The sequence below is a fragment of the Charadrius vociferus genome, unplaced genomic scaffold (genome assembly GCF_000708025.1).
Source record: "Charadrius vociferus isolate BGI_N301 unplaced genomic scaffold, ASM70802v2 scaffold53, whole genome shotgun sequence".
Classification (NCBI taxonomy): domain Eukaryota; kingdom Metazoa; phylum Chordata; class Aves; order Charadriiformes; family Charadriidae; genus Charadrius; species Charadrius vociferus.
The window spans coordinates 727,047-744,111 of NW_009647574.1; the positions used below are offsets into that span (position 1 = coordinate 727,047).

Consider the following 17,065-nt stretch of genomic DNA (forward strand, 5'->3'; position numbering starts at 1 on the left):
CCCCCCGGGCAGCCTCTCGGGGGCTGGTGGCTGTGCCGTGAGAGCTCCCAGCGCCGTGTGGCGAGAGCAGGTCTGCAGCCCCCCGCCGCCTCCGCACCCCGAGCCCTCTCTGCCGGCGCAGTGGTGCCCTTGGCCGTGGGGCAGCAGCTCTGTTCCCGGCGATCGGTGCGTGGTGGGCGCCTCGACATTGGGGGATGGCCGTGAGGGAGCAGCACAGTAGTAGCCACCTCTCTTCAGGCAGTTCCAAATTTTGGAAGTCCTTGCTCTGGCCTGTGGCCCAACGCGAGGAGTTGGGGATGAGGATGCTGGAGCCAGTGTCAACGTGTGACTTGTGGCAGGGATGGCGGTGCCTGCCCCATGCCCTTGCTGAGCAGGAGGTGACACAGGGCAGTTTGTAGGCAAGGAGACCACGGGGCAGGGCTGAAGCCCTAATGTGGGCTAATGGGAGCCCTTCAGGCAGGGATGGGACTCCTGTGCCCCTGGTGCTGGGGAGGAGGGCTCGGGGGTTGTTCCTGCCGGGCTGAAATAACAGCCGGGCTGAGATCTCTTTGTTCTCTGCTGCTGCTGGCTTGGGCATCCCCGGGGAATGGAAACCTTGCAGGAGGCTGTGGCTGGCTGGAAACTCTATTTTTGTGGCTGTTAGGCCATTATATCTGCTTGTAGACTTGTAATGTTATTTCTTTTACTGTGCTGTGTAGGAAATTGAGTCTATTTCTGTTTAAATACTGGGGTAATAGAGCCTGCTATTTAGTGCAAGATTTATGTAAATGGCTCTTTGTTTCACACGATTGGGCCTTACAGAGTGTAAGTTACATCGATAATGTAATTATGCCACTACTGCCATTTCAAAGCAGCACGTTGTGGAGAAGCCTCCAATTTCTGTAGAGAATAGGACTGGAAAACCTTGCACTTTTAAAATCAGCTTTTATTTTGCAGTTAAGAAAAAAATCGTAGAGCTGGATTATAAAACAGCCTGTTCTGGACTTGTTGACTATTTTAGCTTAGAACCCAAGATTTCTTTTATATCAGAATTGTGGAGCACCTATTACTGCACATCATAATTGTGTTACCTAAAATGACTTAGCCTTAAAATGCAATTTCCCCACCTTTCCTAAAGCCTCGCATTGTGTTTAATGTCAGTCTGGTGGTCAGTATCTCTTCAGTCAGGCATCTGTATTAGCACGGAGGTTGCAGTAACTTTTGAGGATTATTTGAGTTCAGTAAATTATCTTGCGCTTTACAATCTGGAGTTCATTATTCAGGTGAACGTTGGTTGCTTTTTGCAATGGAGAGCGAGGTCCTTGTAGCCTTCTGTGTCTCATTTCTCGCCAGGGGAGTTTTGTAAGTTCCAAAATAGGCTATTCGTCCTTAGAAGTCCTGTTCTTACGCATACGTTTCTTCTATAGGACGTTGCCCTACAGGCAACCTGTACAATTTTGGCATAATTCCTTTTCAGCGAGGGTCTTGGTGCGAGAATCTCTTTCTTCCAGCCTTGAAATGACCCGTCTGTGCAGCCTAAGGGGAATGAGGTTGCCCTGAGCAGGAGCGGGCAGGCACAGTCCCTGGCCCTTGCTGCCGGCCAGCCCCTGAGCGGGAGAGCGTGCCCTCCTGCCACGGAGCACCCACGCTGCAATCCGCGGTCACCTCCCACGGTCACGCTCCTCGGGCAGCTTTTGCAGGACAATGAAATGTTCCGTACCAGAGTCTGCATTCAAGTGACGCTGCACTGTACCTTTCCAGCTTTTTGCTTGAGGAAATAGGTTGTGTGGCGGAAGGTGCTTAGCAGCAGTGACAGGAGCGCGCTGCTGCAGGAACTGGGGACGCCGTTGTTCTCTGCGGAGCACAGCAAGGGGGGGGGGGGGGAGGGTGGCCCGTGGAGCTGCTGTTCTGCCAAAAGCCCTGCTTCGCCCTCGTTTGAAAAACGTGATACAGGTCAAGAGCTCGCATCTTCGTTTCTGTGGTGCGGAGAGCGTGTGGAAGATGTCTGTATGCTGCAGCAAGAGCTAGCGTCTGCCCTTCAAGCGATTGTTCTCGTGGCAGTATTGTGGGTGTTCTGTCTGTTTGCTAATCGTACCTACTAAGCTAATCTTACTAAATTCTTCCTTTCTGCTAACGTGGAGACTGCAGACTGTTAATACCGGGCAGCTTGTACCTGTTGAGAGAAGCAATGAAACTGCTTCTGAGTTGACAGGTGACAGCTAGCAATTTTCTTTTACCCATGTGAGAAGTGGTAATCTTTATCCTATGCATTTTTATCCCAGTATCCCAGTCCCATGGAGAAACATGTCACGGCTGTAGAAACAGTGGAAGAGAAAACAGGTAAGCTGCCTGACTTCCCTTACAGAGCTAATTAAAATTTTTCATAACCTTTAAAATTAATTACGTAGCAGTTGTATTTCAGCAGAAGCTGGGCACTGCAGACGTGCCTGGGATTCCTGCGTGCTGGACGTTGTGTAAGCAAGACCAAGAAAATATTGCTCCCCCCACCCCAATGCGTGTGTTTTAACTGCATTAAGTATTTGAATTTTCAGCTTATTCTGAGGCTTTTAGACACCTTACAGCTGGTTTCTGTGTAGCCTGTTCTTTTGTTGTACAGTTCCTTGGTGTTTCTGTGATGGTTTCCATCTGCAGTGCTCTACAGATCAGATGTAAGGCCCCTGGAAGGAAGCGCTGTGTGGACTGAGCCTTGGGCACTCCACAGGCATCTCACTGCTTGGCTTCCATGGTCTCTGCCTCCCGAGGGATCACACGCTGGTTCACTTCCCAGATGAGGAGGTAGTTCCAGGAGTCGGAGACTTGCACAGTGGCTTTGTAGGATGCTGACAATCAGAAAGCAGTCACAGATCCTCAGTCTCTCACTTTATAAGTCAGAATTCCTGAAATACCGCAAATCGGATGTTACCATTTCCCAATCGTATTGACAGGAAAATAAATCTGCTCGGGTCACATCAGGTCTGCTGATACCACATGGATTTTTGATTCCCAGTTGCTGAGCTTGCAGGAAATGCTTGCAATTAGGCTCTCAGAGTAACACGGCTGTGTGGAGGATGTGTTAATCAGTTACGCCACCGCACGGGAAACAAGTGCCATAGGACTGTGCGTGGAAATAGCCACCTTTCTTCCTAATATGGGAACTGTGACCACATACTCATTTGGGATGAAATAAGAATTTACAGACTTTAAACTGTTAGTCCCAAATGCTTTAATCCCTAAAGTTTTCGTCCCTAAATTCTTTATCATACATTTAGAGATGTCTTCTGTCTTACAGCTCAGGTTTAACGGTGGCTCTTTATTCCAGGCTTATGCTCTCTTTCTGAGCAAGTTGTTAGTGAGGTTGCACTGGGATTCAAGAAGGCTGACCATCAGTGCTGCCATTGCTGTTTCCTTCAAGTGCAGTAAACTACTCTTTCTGGAGAATGTTTTTCTGCTCTATGTTGCATGGAGATGCTTCATATTATTAATGTCTTGTGTTAGAGTTCTGAAAACCAAACCCCATGAAGTTTTCATTTCACAGCTCCCACCAAATGCAACTGTTCGAGAAGGTACTCTCTTATCCTGGAGAAGTCTTTAACCTGGGCTGCCTGCCAGTTGGCTTCTCTTTCGGTAGCATTCTGTTCTTGATCTGGGTCATTAAATATTAAAAGGAAAAGTGATTCTAAAAGCCAACTGTTTTTTTGAGATACTAAATAACTGTAATTTGTTTCCTAATAGATAGTTTTGTCCTTGTCACTGGGTCCAACTCAATGCAAAAATAAATGTGTGATGAGACAGGACTGTTCTGTAAATCTCGTACGCAGTGTGTTTGCCCAGAGAATGAGCCTGAGAATATAAATTGGGGTGGGGATAGAAACAGACTAAAACTTAAGTCTGTATGTTGGTTTGGTAGCTCAGTTACCTGAGCTTTTCCCTCGCCCCAGTCATCGTCCACCCAGTGCCACCGGGAACGGGGTTCTCCAGCGGGTCCTGCCAGACCCGGCGTGGGCTGCGGGAGGGGGTCCCGTGTGCTCCCACGCAGCCCGGCACCGGCACTGCCTGCAGCGCTTTGCTACCCAGCCCCCAGTGTAAATGGCAGTCAGAGGTTTGTACCACACGCTGGGTAAGGGGGTCTGGATTGCAGTGGTGGGCGCAGATGCCCTCCTCTGGCGGCAGAGCACAAGATGCCCGTAGCAGTCTTATGTACAGCCCTCTGCCTGGCAAAGCAACACAAGTACTGGGTTATACTTACAAAAAAAACCCAAACAAAACCCACCCCTCTCAATGCTCTGTTAATTTGCCAGCATTTCTGCTTGCACGTTTGCTGTGAAGACTTCCAACTACTTTGTTTTTATAAAAAAAATGGTAATATTTGCTGCTCTAACTCTTCCCTCCTGATTTTCTTTTCTTGTCAGATTTGTCTACAGGGATTATTTACCGGAGGAGAATTGCAACATGCCAGAATGTAATTCCTGAAATTTTAAGAAAGGTAACTATGTTTTGAGAAACTTAGTCAAGTTGTAAAAGTTTAGTGCTCCACTGTGGTTTATCTTGTTTAAAAGGATCACATTTCATAATGATTTTTTTTTTTTTTTAAATTAGAAAAGTTACTTCTAAAGAGAAGTTAAGAGAAAAAAATTCTCTGATTTTATATTTAACTTGAATGGAAATTGTAGCATTGAGGACACTAAGGTGTAACTGGTGATTGTTGTTTTACAGGCAATGATGGGCTTTCAACTTTTGTACCTGGAAAGAATAAAAATGTTATCTGGGCCACAGTGAAAGTACAGCCATTCCCCTCACCCCACTATGATAATCTTATTGCTGTCAGTGCTCATGATTTTTGTGTGGTAGATGGTATTTTTATAAAAGGCCGGTCTTGTGGAACTCGGCAAGAAGGCAGCAGCTAGTAATAAACACTAGGTAATTATCTCTAAGCTGAGCTCATGTATTTTGGTTGTCTGACCCATTGGTCCTGAACGCATTGGGTTGTAATCTCTGACAAAAACATTCTGTAAGTGAATTCAGAGTGAATTAAAATAATGCTTAATGTGCCAATAGCATGTTAAATATGGCATTGTGGGGTCCCTATAAAGAAATTAAAATGTGATTCCTTAAAAGCTGTAGAAAACATAAGGACCTGGGTTGCGCAATCCCTTAGTGTCTCTCGTATCTCTTTAGTGACAGTTCTTTCTTCACAGTTGGTTATGGGGGAAGAATTAGCCTTAATTCATCGGGTTTTTTTTTGCAGAGTATCTTACAGCAGATAGTCTGTACACAGAAAAAGACATTTACATCCATGCATGGTTAAATAACTGTACTTTTTCACAGCCTGCATGCTTAAAAGTATGCATGTGCTCTTTTCCTGGTGCTGATGAGTCCGTATGTTTTTGCCTCTAAACATGTGTTTGTCTCTTCCAAGCCTCACCTGCCAAGGAGAACGTACCTTTGCCCTACCCAGGCAGAATGTAAATAAGCCCATGGTGAGATTTTCATCCCTTCTGTGGCCCACGCGTGCTAGATCAAGGTCGCTCAGGTTGACGAGTGGGCTCTCAGAGGAGGAGGCCTCCTGGGAGAGAGGAGCTGGAGCAGGGCGCCAGCCACTGCGCTGGGCAGCAGGAGCCTGCAGAGGAGCAAGCCTTCCGCCTGCCCTCGTGGTTTGGCTGGGGGGTTTGGCTGCCTTGCATGTAACTGTGGCTTCTGTTATCCTTTGCTGTCATAAGTTAGCCGTCAGAGCAAGAGAGAAAGCCCGAAGGGATGCAGGTAAGTTGGCCTGCAGTGGTCTCGGCAGTCCGGCTGGGGACCGAGCGGCTTCCCTGAATCTTGGAGTGTTTGCATGGCCTTTAGTAGCTGCTGAGGAGGTTGAGTGTTCTCATCGGGGCTAGCCACAGCTGACGTGCCCTCCTCTTGAATCCGCAGTCTTGTCCTCTGAAGGCTAGTGATACTTTCAGAAATACTGAGACAGGATTCTACCCTTTCTATTTTTTTAAAAAAATGCTGCAATTCTTCTGTTTCCCAGGTCAGTGTCTTAAAAGTGCCTGACATCTACTTGGAAGAGGAATCTTGGCTAAATATGGAGAAAAGAAATATGTCTATGAAAAGTCATTGTCTTACGTGGACACAGTACGCGTCTCTGAGCGAGGAGTCTGTCTTCAGAGAGAGCTTGGAGAATCCAAACTGGTGAGTGCTGGGTGTAGCAGTGCCCGTGTGCCGGCTCAGCGCTGCTACTGCGCACCCATAGCCCTGAAAATGGTTTTTTTGTTGCCTTTTGAATGCTTGGAATGAGAGGGGTCGGGGTAATAATGTCTTTGCTATGTCTTGAATGCATTTAAAGCAGCAGCTGTAGATGTCCTGTAGCTTTGCTATGGCTTGTTCAGACATGAGGTTAGGTTCTCTGGCCACAGCACAAATAATTGCTGGAAATTAATTTTCTGTGTGCTGCTCTGCAGTCACAGAAGCCTGACCCGCTGTTCCTGAACAGCAGGCGTAGCCAGAGTGTTCGTTTTGCTCTCGTGCCTACCAACAGATGCTTGGGCAGCAGTTTAAAAATGATCAGCTCCCTCCTGCTTGCCAGCCATTGGCATGGAGCATAGTTGTTCCCAAACAATCTTCTGTCTCTGGTATTTGGCCCACTGTGCCCCAGAGATGTAAGCTGCCGTGGGACTTTGCTTGGGAGAACACACACTTGTGTTAGTGCAAAGTGGAGCCTAGAAATGTCTTTATGCAAATTTATGGCATGATCAGAGTGGAATTTCCAATTCCTGTAGCATTGGAATGAGCAGGTATGTGATACATGTGACTGTCTTCAGAAAAAGACTTAGTTCCAGCTGATGTCAACCCCATTCATTCTTTTTTTGTTCTGGTGTCTCTTGTAATTAGTTGTTACTTTTGCCTTGTGATGTTCCCTGGGAAGCGTGGCAGGGTTGTCCAGCAAGGTCCATGTGACTTCGGAAAGCTCTAACAATGTTTAAGAAAAAAACCACCGACTTCAAATGAAATTAAATTCTCTGTGGCTCAGGCGTTTTTGAAAGCCCCGTGCTGGGACGTTGCTGTTTGGGAACATGTTCCTCGGGATTTTTAGATTGTTTTGTTTCAAAAGTTTGCTGGGACCCTGTATCCTTAGTGCGGCTTCCTCCATATCGGAGTTGCATTCCAGCTGTAGATCTTGGTCCTGTTGGTGTGGAAACACTAATTACTGCAACAGGTCACTCGCTCACACCCTGTTTTCCAGGTTTTTCAGTTCCAGTTTAGGAAAGACACTGTTCTGCAGGCTTGTGTGGGGGAGTTATCCGAGCTCGGTGTCACCCCCGCTCACTCTTAGCTTAAGGTGTACTGTGGCAATCGGGAAGGCAGAGGAGCAGAGTTTACAGCGGAGATGTAGCTGGGCTGCCAGAGTGTGACCGCAGCTTTCACTTGGCCGGGCTGTCACCTGCCTGCCGGGGCGACGGTGCCGCTGGAGGCCCCGTGGGCGCCGAGGCCGGGCGGCAGCTGCAGTGGATAGCTGCAGGATCCCGCGGACCTCAGCCGAGCTGCCCTGGCCGGGTAGGTGCAGGGAGACCTGGGTGCGCCTGCGCACACCGCTGTCACCTCTTGGGGAATCTTACGGCGGTAATTGGATCTAACAAATGCTGGCTGGCAAAACAGGTGTGAAATTTCACCTGCACGTAGTATATCTATGGTGACATTTACATTTGAATAGATGAAGGAATTATGCAAAGGGCATAACATTAGCAGCATGCTACTGCACTGGAGAGAAATAAGAAAACACACAATGAGGAGACTCAAGTGATCCTGATTAGTGGGAAAACTGTACATTATGCCCCTAAAGAGAGAACAGCATTACAAAAGTGATGGTAACCTGAGTACAGACAAAAATTTGCCTTTCTCCCCTACTAAGCACTGCAGGGCAGATTTCAGTAGCAACCTCCTGCAACTCTTCAGGGCACTAAAAGCGTGAAGAGAATGAGAAAATTCTGCACCTCAGTCAGGCACTGTGCGCACATTGTAGCGGGCTGTTTGTTTAATCAGCTTTAACATGACATTGTTGAGGATGCTGATGAGTGAAAGCAGAGTGCCGCTTTGCTGGCTTGCATCTCGATCAGCTGCGTGAGCAGGTCGACTGCCTTCACCTCTCCCTGTACCCCAGGGTTTGTGGTGGGCTCCATGGCGGGGCACTGCCCGCTCCCAACCCAGCAGGGAGCTGGTGGCTCGGGAGGTGTGGGGACGGTGGCCGCAGGCTGCCCTGCAGGCGTCCCCTGGGGTGCGTCACAGCCGTGGCACCCGCAGCCCTGCTCTGTGCCTCCGCGAGGACATCTCCTGCCAGTGGGGTTAGCGACAGGCCTGCCGCTTCGGAGGGCTACAGCCTGGTCCCAGGCACACGTGATGGGATGATGCTGATGGGAGTCCAGAATATTTCTATCCGTCAGATGAAGTTACAGTGCTTGTGCTGACTTAAGCCCAGCTGCTGTGACGGTAGACCAATATGCTGCAGAAACCAGACCACGAATCCGGTCCCTACAGGGACCCGTGGCTTAGACGTTTAGCAGAACCTCACCCCTAGGGTGTGGTTTAATTTACCCAGTTTGAGATCCTTTATTTTTTTCAGCTAGAGAACTGCACGTCAGGGAAGGGAAACCGCGACCTTCCTGGTGTCCCTAATGGAACTGGGGCAATTGAAGTGATGCTTCCTTAGTCCCAACCAGTCAATTTAACCACAGCGTAGTTCTTCCTCTTAATGTCAGGTGGTTATTTTGTCCTAAATAAATGTGAACACAGTGATGCCAACTGCTGCGTATTCTTGCAAAGTGAATTATTGTGGGTGCTTCCAAGCAGAGCATATAAATGTCTGAGAAGATCTAGTAGCAAACAAACATTACCATAAATAAATTATAAACCATTGAAAGAGGCATGATGAGGCATATCTGTATATTCAGAGGCCAGAAAGCACCTGTGTTATCCTCTTGGCTGAACTCCTTCATGACTCTTTTTACTTGGTTTCTGTGATTTAATTGTTGTTATACACAAGCGTACCTCATCCTGACATCTGAAGTCCAAAGACAGCCAGTTAGTCCCCGTGGGCAAGGCCTGGTTAGGGCTGCGTGGGTCAGACCCGAGCGGTGTTTGCCTGCGGAGGGTCTGGGGTGGCTTGCCGGCACTGTCCCGGTACCGGAGAGTATAATGTGTCCCGGTGTTTGCTGGTGCTGCCCGTGGGATGCGGCTCTGGAGGGCTCTGGGGCTGGCAGCTTTCGCTACCGGTGTATTGAACCAGTCTGAATCTTGTCAGCTGCTCTCCTCCGCTAGCACGCGTATGTGCTTGGGTTAGCGACGGCTTCTGGAGTGATTCGCTTGCTCTTACCCTAAAAGTGTATTACGTATGTTAGGTTTGAGCTTGCTTTGCACCCAGCTGAGCCAGGCAGCGTCCGCGTTGATGAGGGCGGCTTTGGGAAGAGTTCTCTGTGCACAGTGCCAAACTGAAGGGGAGAGCCAGTGGCAAAACTCCCCTGTAACTGCCTGGCTTTGTGCGGAAGCTGTGTACTGGCAAATTTCCATGTGTCTGGGCAGGTTATACCTGTCTTTCCTCAGTGAAGAATCCCTGTGTAGCTTGAATTCTGTCTCCGGTGTCGTTTGCCATCCCCCTTGTGTTTTGGCTGGACTGCTTTCCCCCCTCCCGCCAGGAGCACTTCTTTGCTTTGTCAGTTTGTCTCCCTCAATTGCCATCAGGTTCCCTTTATTACTCAGCACTTTCCCCCATTTTGTGCAGCCCGAGGGAGCTGAAGTCTCTCGCAGGGCGGTGGGTGAGAAGATGTCTCCCTGGTGTGGAGAGGTGCATGTGATGTGTGAGCAGTGCTCAGCGGCTGGAGATGGGAATTAAAGAGATCTCCTGTACAAAAGCTCTCTCTTGAAGGGCTTTGCACTGGATGTAACTTTTAATTTCATTTTGAAAGCCGTGCAGGCTTTGGAAACCCTCCCTGACGCTATCTGAACAAGAATATTGCTAGACTTTTTATACTAAAGACACTTTAATTAAGCTCCCATCATGAAAACAATTAGACCAAATTTGCCGTACTTAACTAGTCAATAATTTAGTAGTTGGATCTCATTAATAGACTTCTCCCTGTGACTGTGTTGTAATGATGCGGCATTGCCAGCTGCATGCTATGGAAATCAATCGGAGATCAATATTTTCCTTGAGCCTCAGTTTTTTGTCTCCTACAACGGTGAAACTGCAAAATGACTAAATAAATCCCAGCCAGAGCGGCTGAGTTCAGTGATGGATTTTTGCTGCTGACACCCATCCTGTGGTTGGGGGGAGCTTCTCATGTTCTCCAGCTCCTTCACTTGAGCTCCACGTGTTTGACTTCTTACCCAATTGCATTGACAGAAATAACAAGCGGTCGTGGCCCCCCGAGGGCATCGGCGGTGCCGGGTTCCATGCGTGCGGCGGGGATAGGAGCGGGGGTCCTCTTCTCACTGCTCCCACTGCCTCTCCGGCTTGGGTGGGGTGATGTCCTGAGGACTCTCCCTAAAATCGTACAAACGTATTTCACTGTGTCTGCAGTCGCAGGGCCGGTGTGTCCTCCCCAGACCTCTCTCTGTGGTGCTGTTCTCCGGGCTCCTCAGTAAGCCCGGGTCTTCCCTGGAGCGGAGCCCCGCGGGACCTCCAGCGGCACTGACCGCGGGAGCTGTTCGTTACAGACCTCTCGTTATGCTGAGGTTCCTGTATCGCGTTGTTTGCCTTTGAGGCTGTTGTACAAAATATGTGAATGTAAGAGATGAATCCCATGGGTATCAAACGCTCGCTTTCGAATGTAGAGTTTGCACTTGATGTTTACTAAGTAGACGGAGAAATAAACGGGTGTTATGTTCCTGTTTCTTAGGACAGACTTCACACAAAAAGGCAGAATATCAGTTACGGGGGCAGGTTTGCTCAACTGTGTCTTGGAAGCTTTTGCTCAATCGTTTTTAAAACAAGGTGTGAAGAAGGTAAGTCATTTATTACTTGAATTTCTTCCCTGAGTTATTTTCTAAGTTTTTTTCAAATCACCAGATCATCTGCACTCAAAATGAAATTGATGTTTTAAGTCTGAATTCTTTACATCTTTTAATTGTTGAAAAAATATTTGACCTTTTCTTTAGTCTCTGGAGAATAAGCAGAACAAAAATTGATTTAGTTTTATTATGGTAATAGTTTTATTTCAAATACATTTTGAAACATGGCATGTATGACTGTATCAGTTTCTGTAATTCACTCTTATTCCTGATTTCCCCCAGGCGTTCAAACGGTTCTTCTTCCTAATGCCTCATTGTACCAGCTAATACTGTAATAATAATTTGCAGTTCTATAGCACCTTTACACTGAAATAGTCAAAAGTAGTCAATGTGAATTTATATCATGTCACACGTTTTTCTCCAGTAATGTTAGATTTTTTTTTTTTGGCAGCTTGATGTATTTACAATAGCCACAGTCAATCTCCCTGTAGCAGTTCTATATACTTCAATAGTTCTGTCTTTCAGTAAGAATTATGAAAGAGGATAAAAGCTATCCAGCTATCCAGCAGAGCATCCCAAGGGAGTTGGTGTTCAAAGGCCTTTCGTTTCTGGGAGTCATGTCATATTGATAAACTGGGTTTAACAGCAGCGTCTCCTGAAGCGGTCGTTGGGAAATGCAGTTGCGGGGAAGTCTTGTTCTCAGGAAGTTTGCGCCTTGAAGAGATTTGGGGGTTCAGGTTGTGCTGTGCAGGCTGTTTAAAATTCACACCTGCTGGAAAAGGGGCAAGAAGGAGAAGGAAGGAAGGAATTAAACCTTTTTAATGAGAAAGTGAGAGGGGGTTTTTGCCTTTTTTTTGTGTGTGCTTTTTTACCCCCCTCCAGTTTGTATCTTGTTTCAGATGAATGAAAGTGTGTGAAAACCTGGCATTTTCACAGGTGGGCTCGGGAAACTTATGTACTGCAAGACTATAATGAGCCGATATTTACCATTATTTACCATCTTTTAGTTACCTAGTGGAGAAATTTGTTTTTCAGATGAACTTAGATATCCCCAGTTCAGATCATGCCTTACGCCATTCTTTAATTACTCATGGGGACCAAGTGGTTAATACTGTTGGAGTTCTGTTTTGGGTTGGGTTTTTCTGTTTTTAGTTTTGGTTTTAAGCGGTTTTAGCAGTGTCCTGTCTTTCCTCCCACTGACATCGGTGGGTGTTGGAGTGTGGAGCCCGGGCACCCGTGGTCCCTTTGGACACTCCTCTCCGCTGGCGCAGGGGCCGACAGCCCCAACCGCTCGCTCGTGCTTTGGAAGCTGATTTTGGAATCTGTGCCCCAAGAGCTGTAGGTGGGAATGTGTTTCAAATGGCACGGCCGTTTATTCATTTGCTTATTCTTGGTAACTATAAGATTTTCTTGTTATGGCTTTAAAAGAAAAAAAAAAAAAGCCCGAAGTAGACACTCTGCTGGTGAAAGCCATGACCGTGAGCAATGAAGTGCGTCCTGCCGGCTTAGAACAGCGCAGAGCAGCGGATAAAACAAACCAGCTCACAGTAGCTCTACAATGCTGCGTTAGAAATCCTTTAGCAATTTTGGCTATGTCTGCAGATCTGTGAAAAACACAAGCGCACCAGAACTGGTATAAATGTAGTCTTGCCTGGTTTTCCCGCCACCTCCAAGACCTCCGTCTCCCGAGGCAGCAGCTGTATCTGTGCGTTTCGTTTCTGCTCAGCTGTTAGGCAGGGTTCCTGTTCGGCTTGGCCATAGAGGAGTTTCGAGGCCCGTTTTACCCAAATGCAATAAATGGCAATACAAAGATGATATTTAAAGGTTTAAAATATGTGTTGCATGAATGACAATGCTTGATAAATGTTCTCCAGGCTGCCATTGAGTGCCTGTCTTCCGATGCCTGATCTGCATCCTTCCTAATGGCTTGACGCAGAGGGCATTGCTTGTCTTGCACCTGGCATAATTGGTTGGAATACATAAGGATGTTCCTTCCAGAGCCAAGGCATGATTCCTGCTTTATCTCCTCCGTCCTGACCGCAGTGCGCTTCTCCAGCCTTCTGCTTGGAGAGGCTCAGGAGAGGTAAGGGAGCAAGGAAACAGTGGGAGGTAGCGATGTGAGGGGGCAGAGGACATGCCGTAGGGGATGAGCTATGTGAAGAGCAGGAGGAAGTACTGTGTGAATATTAAATTTTGTGAATGACTACAATAAAACTCGTGTATTCACACAATCAATATTAAATATCTTTATTTTATAGAAAGAGAGGGAGAAGTTACTATTCATGAAACTATTCATGGACACCAAAGGCACTGATCTTTTTAATCATTATTTTTGTAACTGAGATATGAGCCTTTTTTGTGGTTAGGGGTCTTTTGTAATGCCTAACAGAATGACAATGACATTTTATGGGTCCTCCTATTTGTCACATTTCTCTTGTTTTATTCCAGCTCTGATGAAAAATATAGGAGATCAAGTTCTGCCCTGCTTTTGTTTGTAGAAGTCATAGTGCATTTGCGTAGAAACTACAGCATTTAGGATTATTTTTTTTCTTACCTGTTCAGAAAAGGTATTAATGAATGATGTGTACCCGTGTTATTGCCAATAAAACTTTCCTCATGAATAATTCAAAAGTCTGAGCAGATACACCAGTAAATCCCAGCTACCAGACAGCCCGTTCTGGGGCTACTGGTGAGAGCCTGGCTTCCTTCGGCGGGGGGAAAGGTTGCTCCGTAGTCTGCAGGCAAAGTCTGGGAGAATTTTCCAGCCCAGAGGGGCAGTGGTCGCCCCTCAAGTTAGCCTTGTGTGTGTGAGTTTTTAAAATTTGTTTAAAAAGTGGCCTAATTAGTTTGTACGTGTCTAAGTTATGATGATCCCTGCCCGTGTGAAGCAGTACAGATGACAAAGTTATGAGCGATTTTAAGGCCATGTGATAAAGGAGCATTTGTAGCAAGAGAATTTCGCTGTGTTGGTAGATGTTTTATCTGTTGCCTCTTAAACATTGCAACATTTCTGTCATTTTCACTTCTTGGTTTCTTTTTTAGATTCCTTTTGCTTGAGTTGAATATCTAAGGAGATGGAAATTAAAGGCCATGATGCAGTGTTTGTTAAATGATGGAGCTGAGCTCAAATAACAAATATTTAACTGAAAAATGTTTTGTCATGGTTACGAAAAGAATGAAAGGTATTAGGTGTTCTTTTCAGAGACAGCATAAAATTTTCTGCTAATCTGTTAAAACGCTACCCTGCTTTTGTGCTGGCGATGGAATTGAGGTAGGGACTGTAATATATATGCATCGCCTTCATTACATTCAAACAGGCCATTTATACTTTCCCTGTACATCACTTAACCTCCTGTTTAAAACTTACAGTGTTCGGTAAAGCTGCGGAGTGCATTACAGACATGAAACATTCTCTCTGTCCCTACCAGCTGGGGGTCCGGTCTGGCTCCTGGCCGGTATTCCAGGCGCACACGTGGGCTGGAAACTCCCCAGAGTGCCGTTTCGCGTTCTCTGCGTACCCTGTCGCCCTGCTGCTGGGTCGGTGTGCCCTCCGTGGCAGCAGAGCACTGCTGCGGTGACAGACTGGCTGGAGGAGTCACCCGTAGCTGTTGCCGAGCTGGGAATCTGCTGGGCTCCCGTCTGTTTGCGTGCCTCGGACTGTTGCACCCGTAAGGGTAGGGGCATGTGGACGCTTCGGCAGGATGGGTTCTCACTGCAGCGGAGTACCTCCACCCTGGGGAAACGGCACTACGCCGTGGCTCGTCCGTCACAGAGGCTTTTAAGCTGGAGCTGTGGAGGTGCAGCGTTTAATGGGCAGGCAGTGTTGGTTCTGCATTGCGAGTGCATCATTGCACTCCGAGCAGTGTAAATTTAGCTCCTTTAAGCCTGATCTCCTGGGGCTGAGATTTAAGTGTTTGAACTTTAGTTGAAAGGAATATATTGATTAGGCTTTGATTTAGTCGTTCCTTGCTGAAAAGATACCGGGTAATGACTTGTACCTGCCCTTTCGTATTTTATTCATTTGATGGAGTCCCCTCTCATTCCCCTTCTCTTCCTCATGACCGTTTTGCCTAAAAGTCTGCAGTGCTGTGAGGAGAAATAAAAGAAAAAGCCGTTGTCACACTGTGAACATAATTGATTCAATAAGTAACATTTTTAAATTCCCTAGGCAAACCTCTGAGTCTTCACTTATGTCAATTAGTGCTTTATTCTGTAAACAGTGGCATGTCTAATTTAGACTGATAGACTAAGGTAGCTGGCTTATTGCCGTCTACAAAGAATAGGCATGGAAGATGAACTGGTTTTCATAGATATAAAATAATCTTGTCCATTTTTTTTGTAGAGATGTGGAAAGAGATTCTCTTGACCTATTTGTTAAAGTTAATTGCCTTTTTTTCCTCCTCTCACGGTGACTCAAACTGAGAAATCCTTTTTCTTTTATCTTGACAAACAGAGAGCGTGCCAGGGTAAGCCGTTGCCCGACACAGGCTGTAGCTAAGCTCCACGCTTGCTTCAGTCCACTAGATCTGACCAAACGTTAGAGGTAGGGTTGGCAGATTATTACAATTTCAGTACACAGATAGAGGCAAAAAGTGGAGGAGGAAGGGACGTTTCAGGTTTTCTTATCTAAAGTGAGTGGTTTTTGCTTTTCACCAAGTGTGAAGCTCCTTCTCTCTCACTTTGTACTGAATCTTGAACTTAAATTCATTTAAAAATAGAGAGGAGTCTGTCTGTGGAGCAGTGCGTTGCCCTGAGGTGGGAAGAGTGTTGGTCGAAGCTTCCCCCGCCTGGCAGAGGGCTGCGCTCTGTCCCGGTTCAGAGGTTTGCACTTGCTGGCTGGTGCGTGCCCGGGGCTCACCCGCGGGGCCCCCCAGAACGGACCGAACCCGACGTTCCACCTGCGTTTTGTTGTAATAACAGCTCGTTGTTTGGCACTTCCTCCGTCCTTCACAGATCAGTCTCGGAGAAGGAATATTCACCTTCATGATCCTCTGATGGCATTCTTTACGTCATTTCAGCATTGCTTTCTTTCATGATAGAGATAATTGTACTGGCTTTTATGGGGAGCTCTCCTCCTCGCACACCCAATCGCTTGCGAAGAACACGAGTGGTGCTATTGCCATGTTAAGGAGGGATATGCCAAGGTGCGGGGATGGGAAGTGGCTTGGTCCAAGCAAAGCCGGGGTGGAACTGGAATGCGATGTGTGCCCCGATCACGTGCCCTGGCCTTGCGCAGCCTGGACTGGGAGAGCGTGCGAGCTGCGAAGGGTCCTTTGTCCCCTCCGGGTTCCCGTGAGCAGCCCGTGCCGTGGCGCTCCGTGTGCCTCCCAGCAGTGGGGAGAACTGCGCAGAGTTAGTGCTGGACTGTGCAATGCAATTTCTTTTTTTTTTTTTGTAAGGCCTTACTGGTATGTTGTGGGATACCCTTTCTCATGGATGAAATCCTTAAGTTGGGCACTTATTTGTGCTTTTTTCCAGGGTATTAAAATAATGGAGACACTTCTTCAGGAGCAATGTGGATGATCGTGCTCTTAATGAACTGTTGTAAGTGCAACATCTGTCTACAGATAAGCAAAAGTTGTTTGTGATACCTATGGCACTTTGTGCTCCTTGTAGTTCTACAAATAAATAGGGGTTTTTGTCCATTATAGATAGCATGCAACTTTTGAGGAATTTTCAAGAAAAATAATGATCTACTGCAGTGTTAGGCTTAATAGTACTCCAGAGTTTCTGAATAGTATGTTAATTAAGATGCTTTCTGTGTCCTGTATTTCATCCGCTCCTCTCTGTTAATATATCACGAGTGTGATAGTCTTAGTAAAGTAAGACATTGGTTCTAGCTAAGGATTTTTATTCAAAAGTAGTATCTTCAGGGTTATCTGCAGAGGGAGGATTTGGTCAACTCTTAAAGTAGCTTCAGAACAGGAGCAAATGGCTATCGATTACCTCCTAATAAATGTTCTTCTAAACCTTGTTTTCTCTGCTTTTGCAGGAGAAAATGTATTTGCGTCGAGTTTCCTTGGGACCACATATCCTTCTTGCCATCGGAATTCCATGGCTGCTGTCTGAACTTTACTGGTACCATTTTATTCAGGAAATAGCA

At 46.8% G+C, this 17,065-nt stretch overlaps 1 protein-coding gene across 1 annotated transcript; it reads left to right on the forward strand.

Annotated features, from left to right (window-relative positions):
• The first annotated feature begins 2,252 nt into the window (after nt 1-2,252).
• PRELID2 (PRELI domain containing 2) lies at nt 2,253-16,485 on the forward strand. The gene is made up of 5 exons (XM_009880908.1): nt 2,253-2,319; nt 4,389-4,462; nt 5,993-6,153; nt 10,851-10,956; nt 16,441-16,485. The coding sequence occupies exons 1-5, from the start codon at nt 2,274-2,276 to the stop codon at nt 16,483-16,485; spliced, it is 432 nt and encodes a 143-aa protein (XP_009879210.1). The 5' UTR covers nt 2,253-2,273.
• The last annotated feature ends 580 nt before the right edge of the window (nt 16,486-17,065 follow it).

Bases quoted from the DNA above. Each gene is read 5' to 3' on its own strand.
- PRELID2 (XM_009880908.1), top strand. From the start codon at position 2,274: ATGGAGAAACATGTCACGGCTGTAGAAACAGTGGAAGAGAAAACAG. The intron at 2,320-4,388 runs GTAAGCTGCCTG...TTTTCTTGTCAG, and splicing joins AACAGTGGAAGAGAAAACAG to ATTTGTCTACAGGGATTATT. The intron at 4,463-5,992 runs GTAACTATGTTT...TCTGTTTCCCAG, and splicing joins TTCCTGAAATTTTAAGAAAG to GTCAGTGTCTTAAAAGTGCC.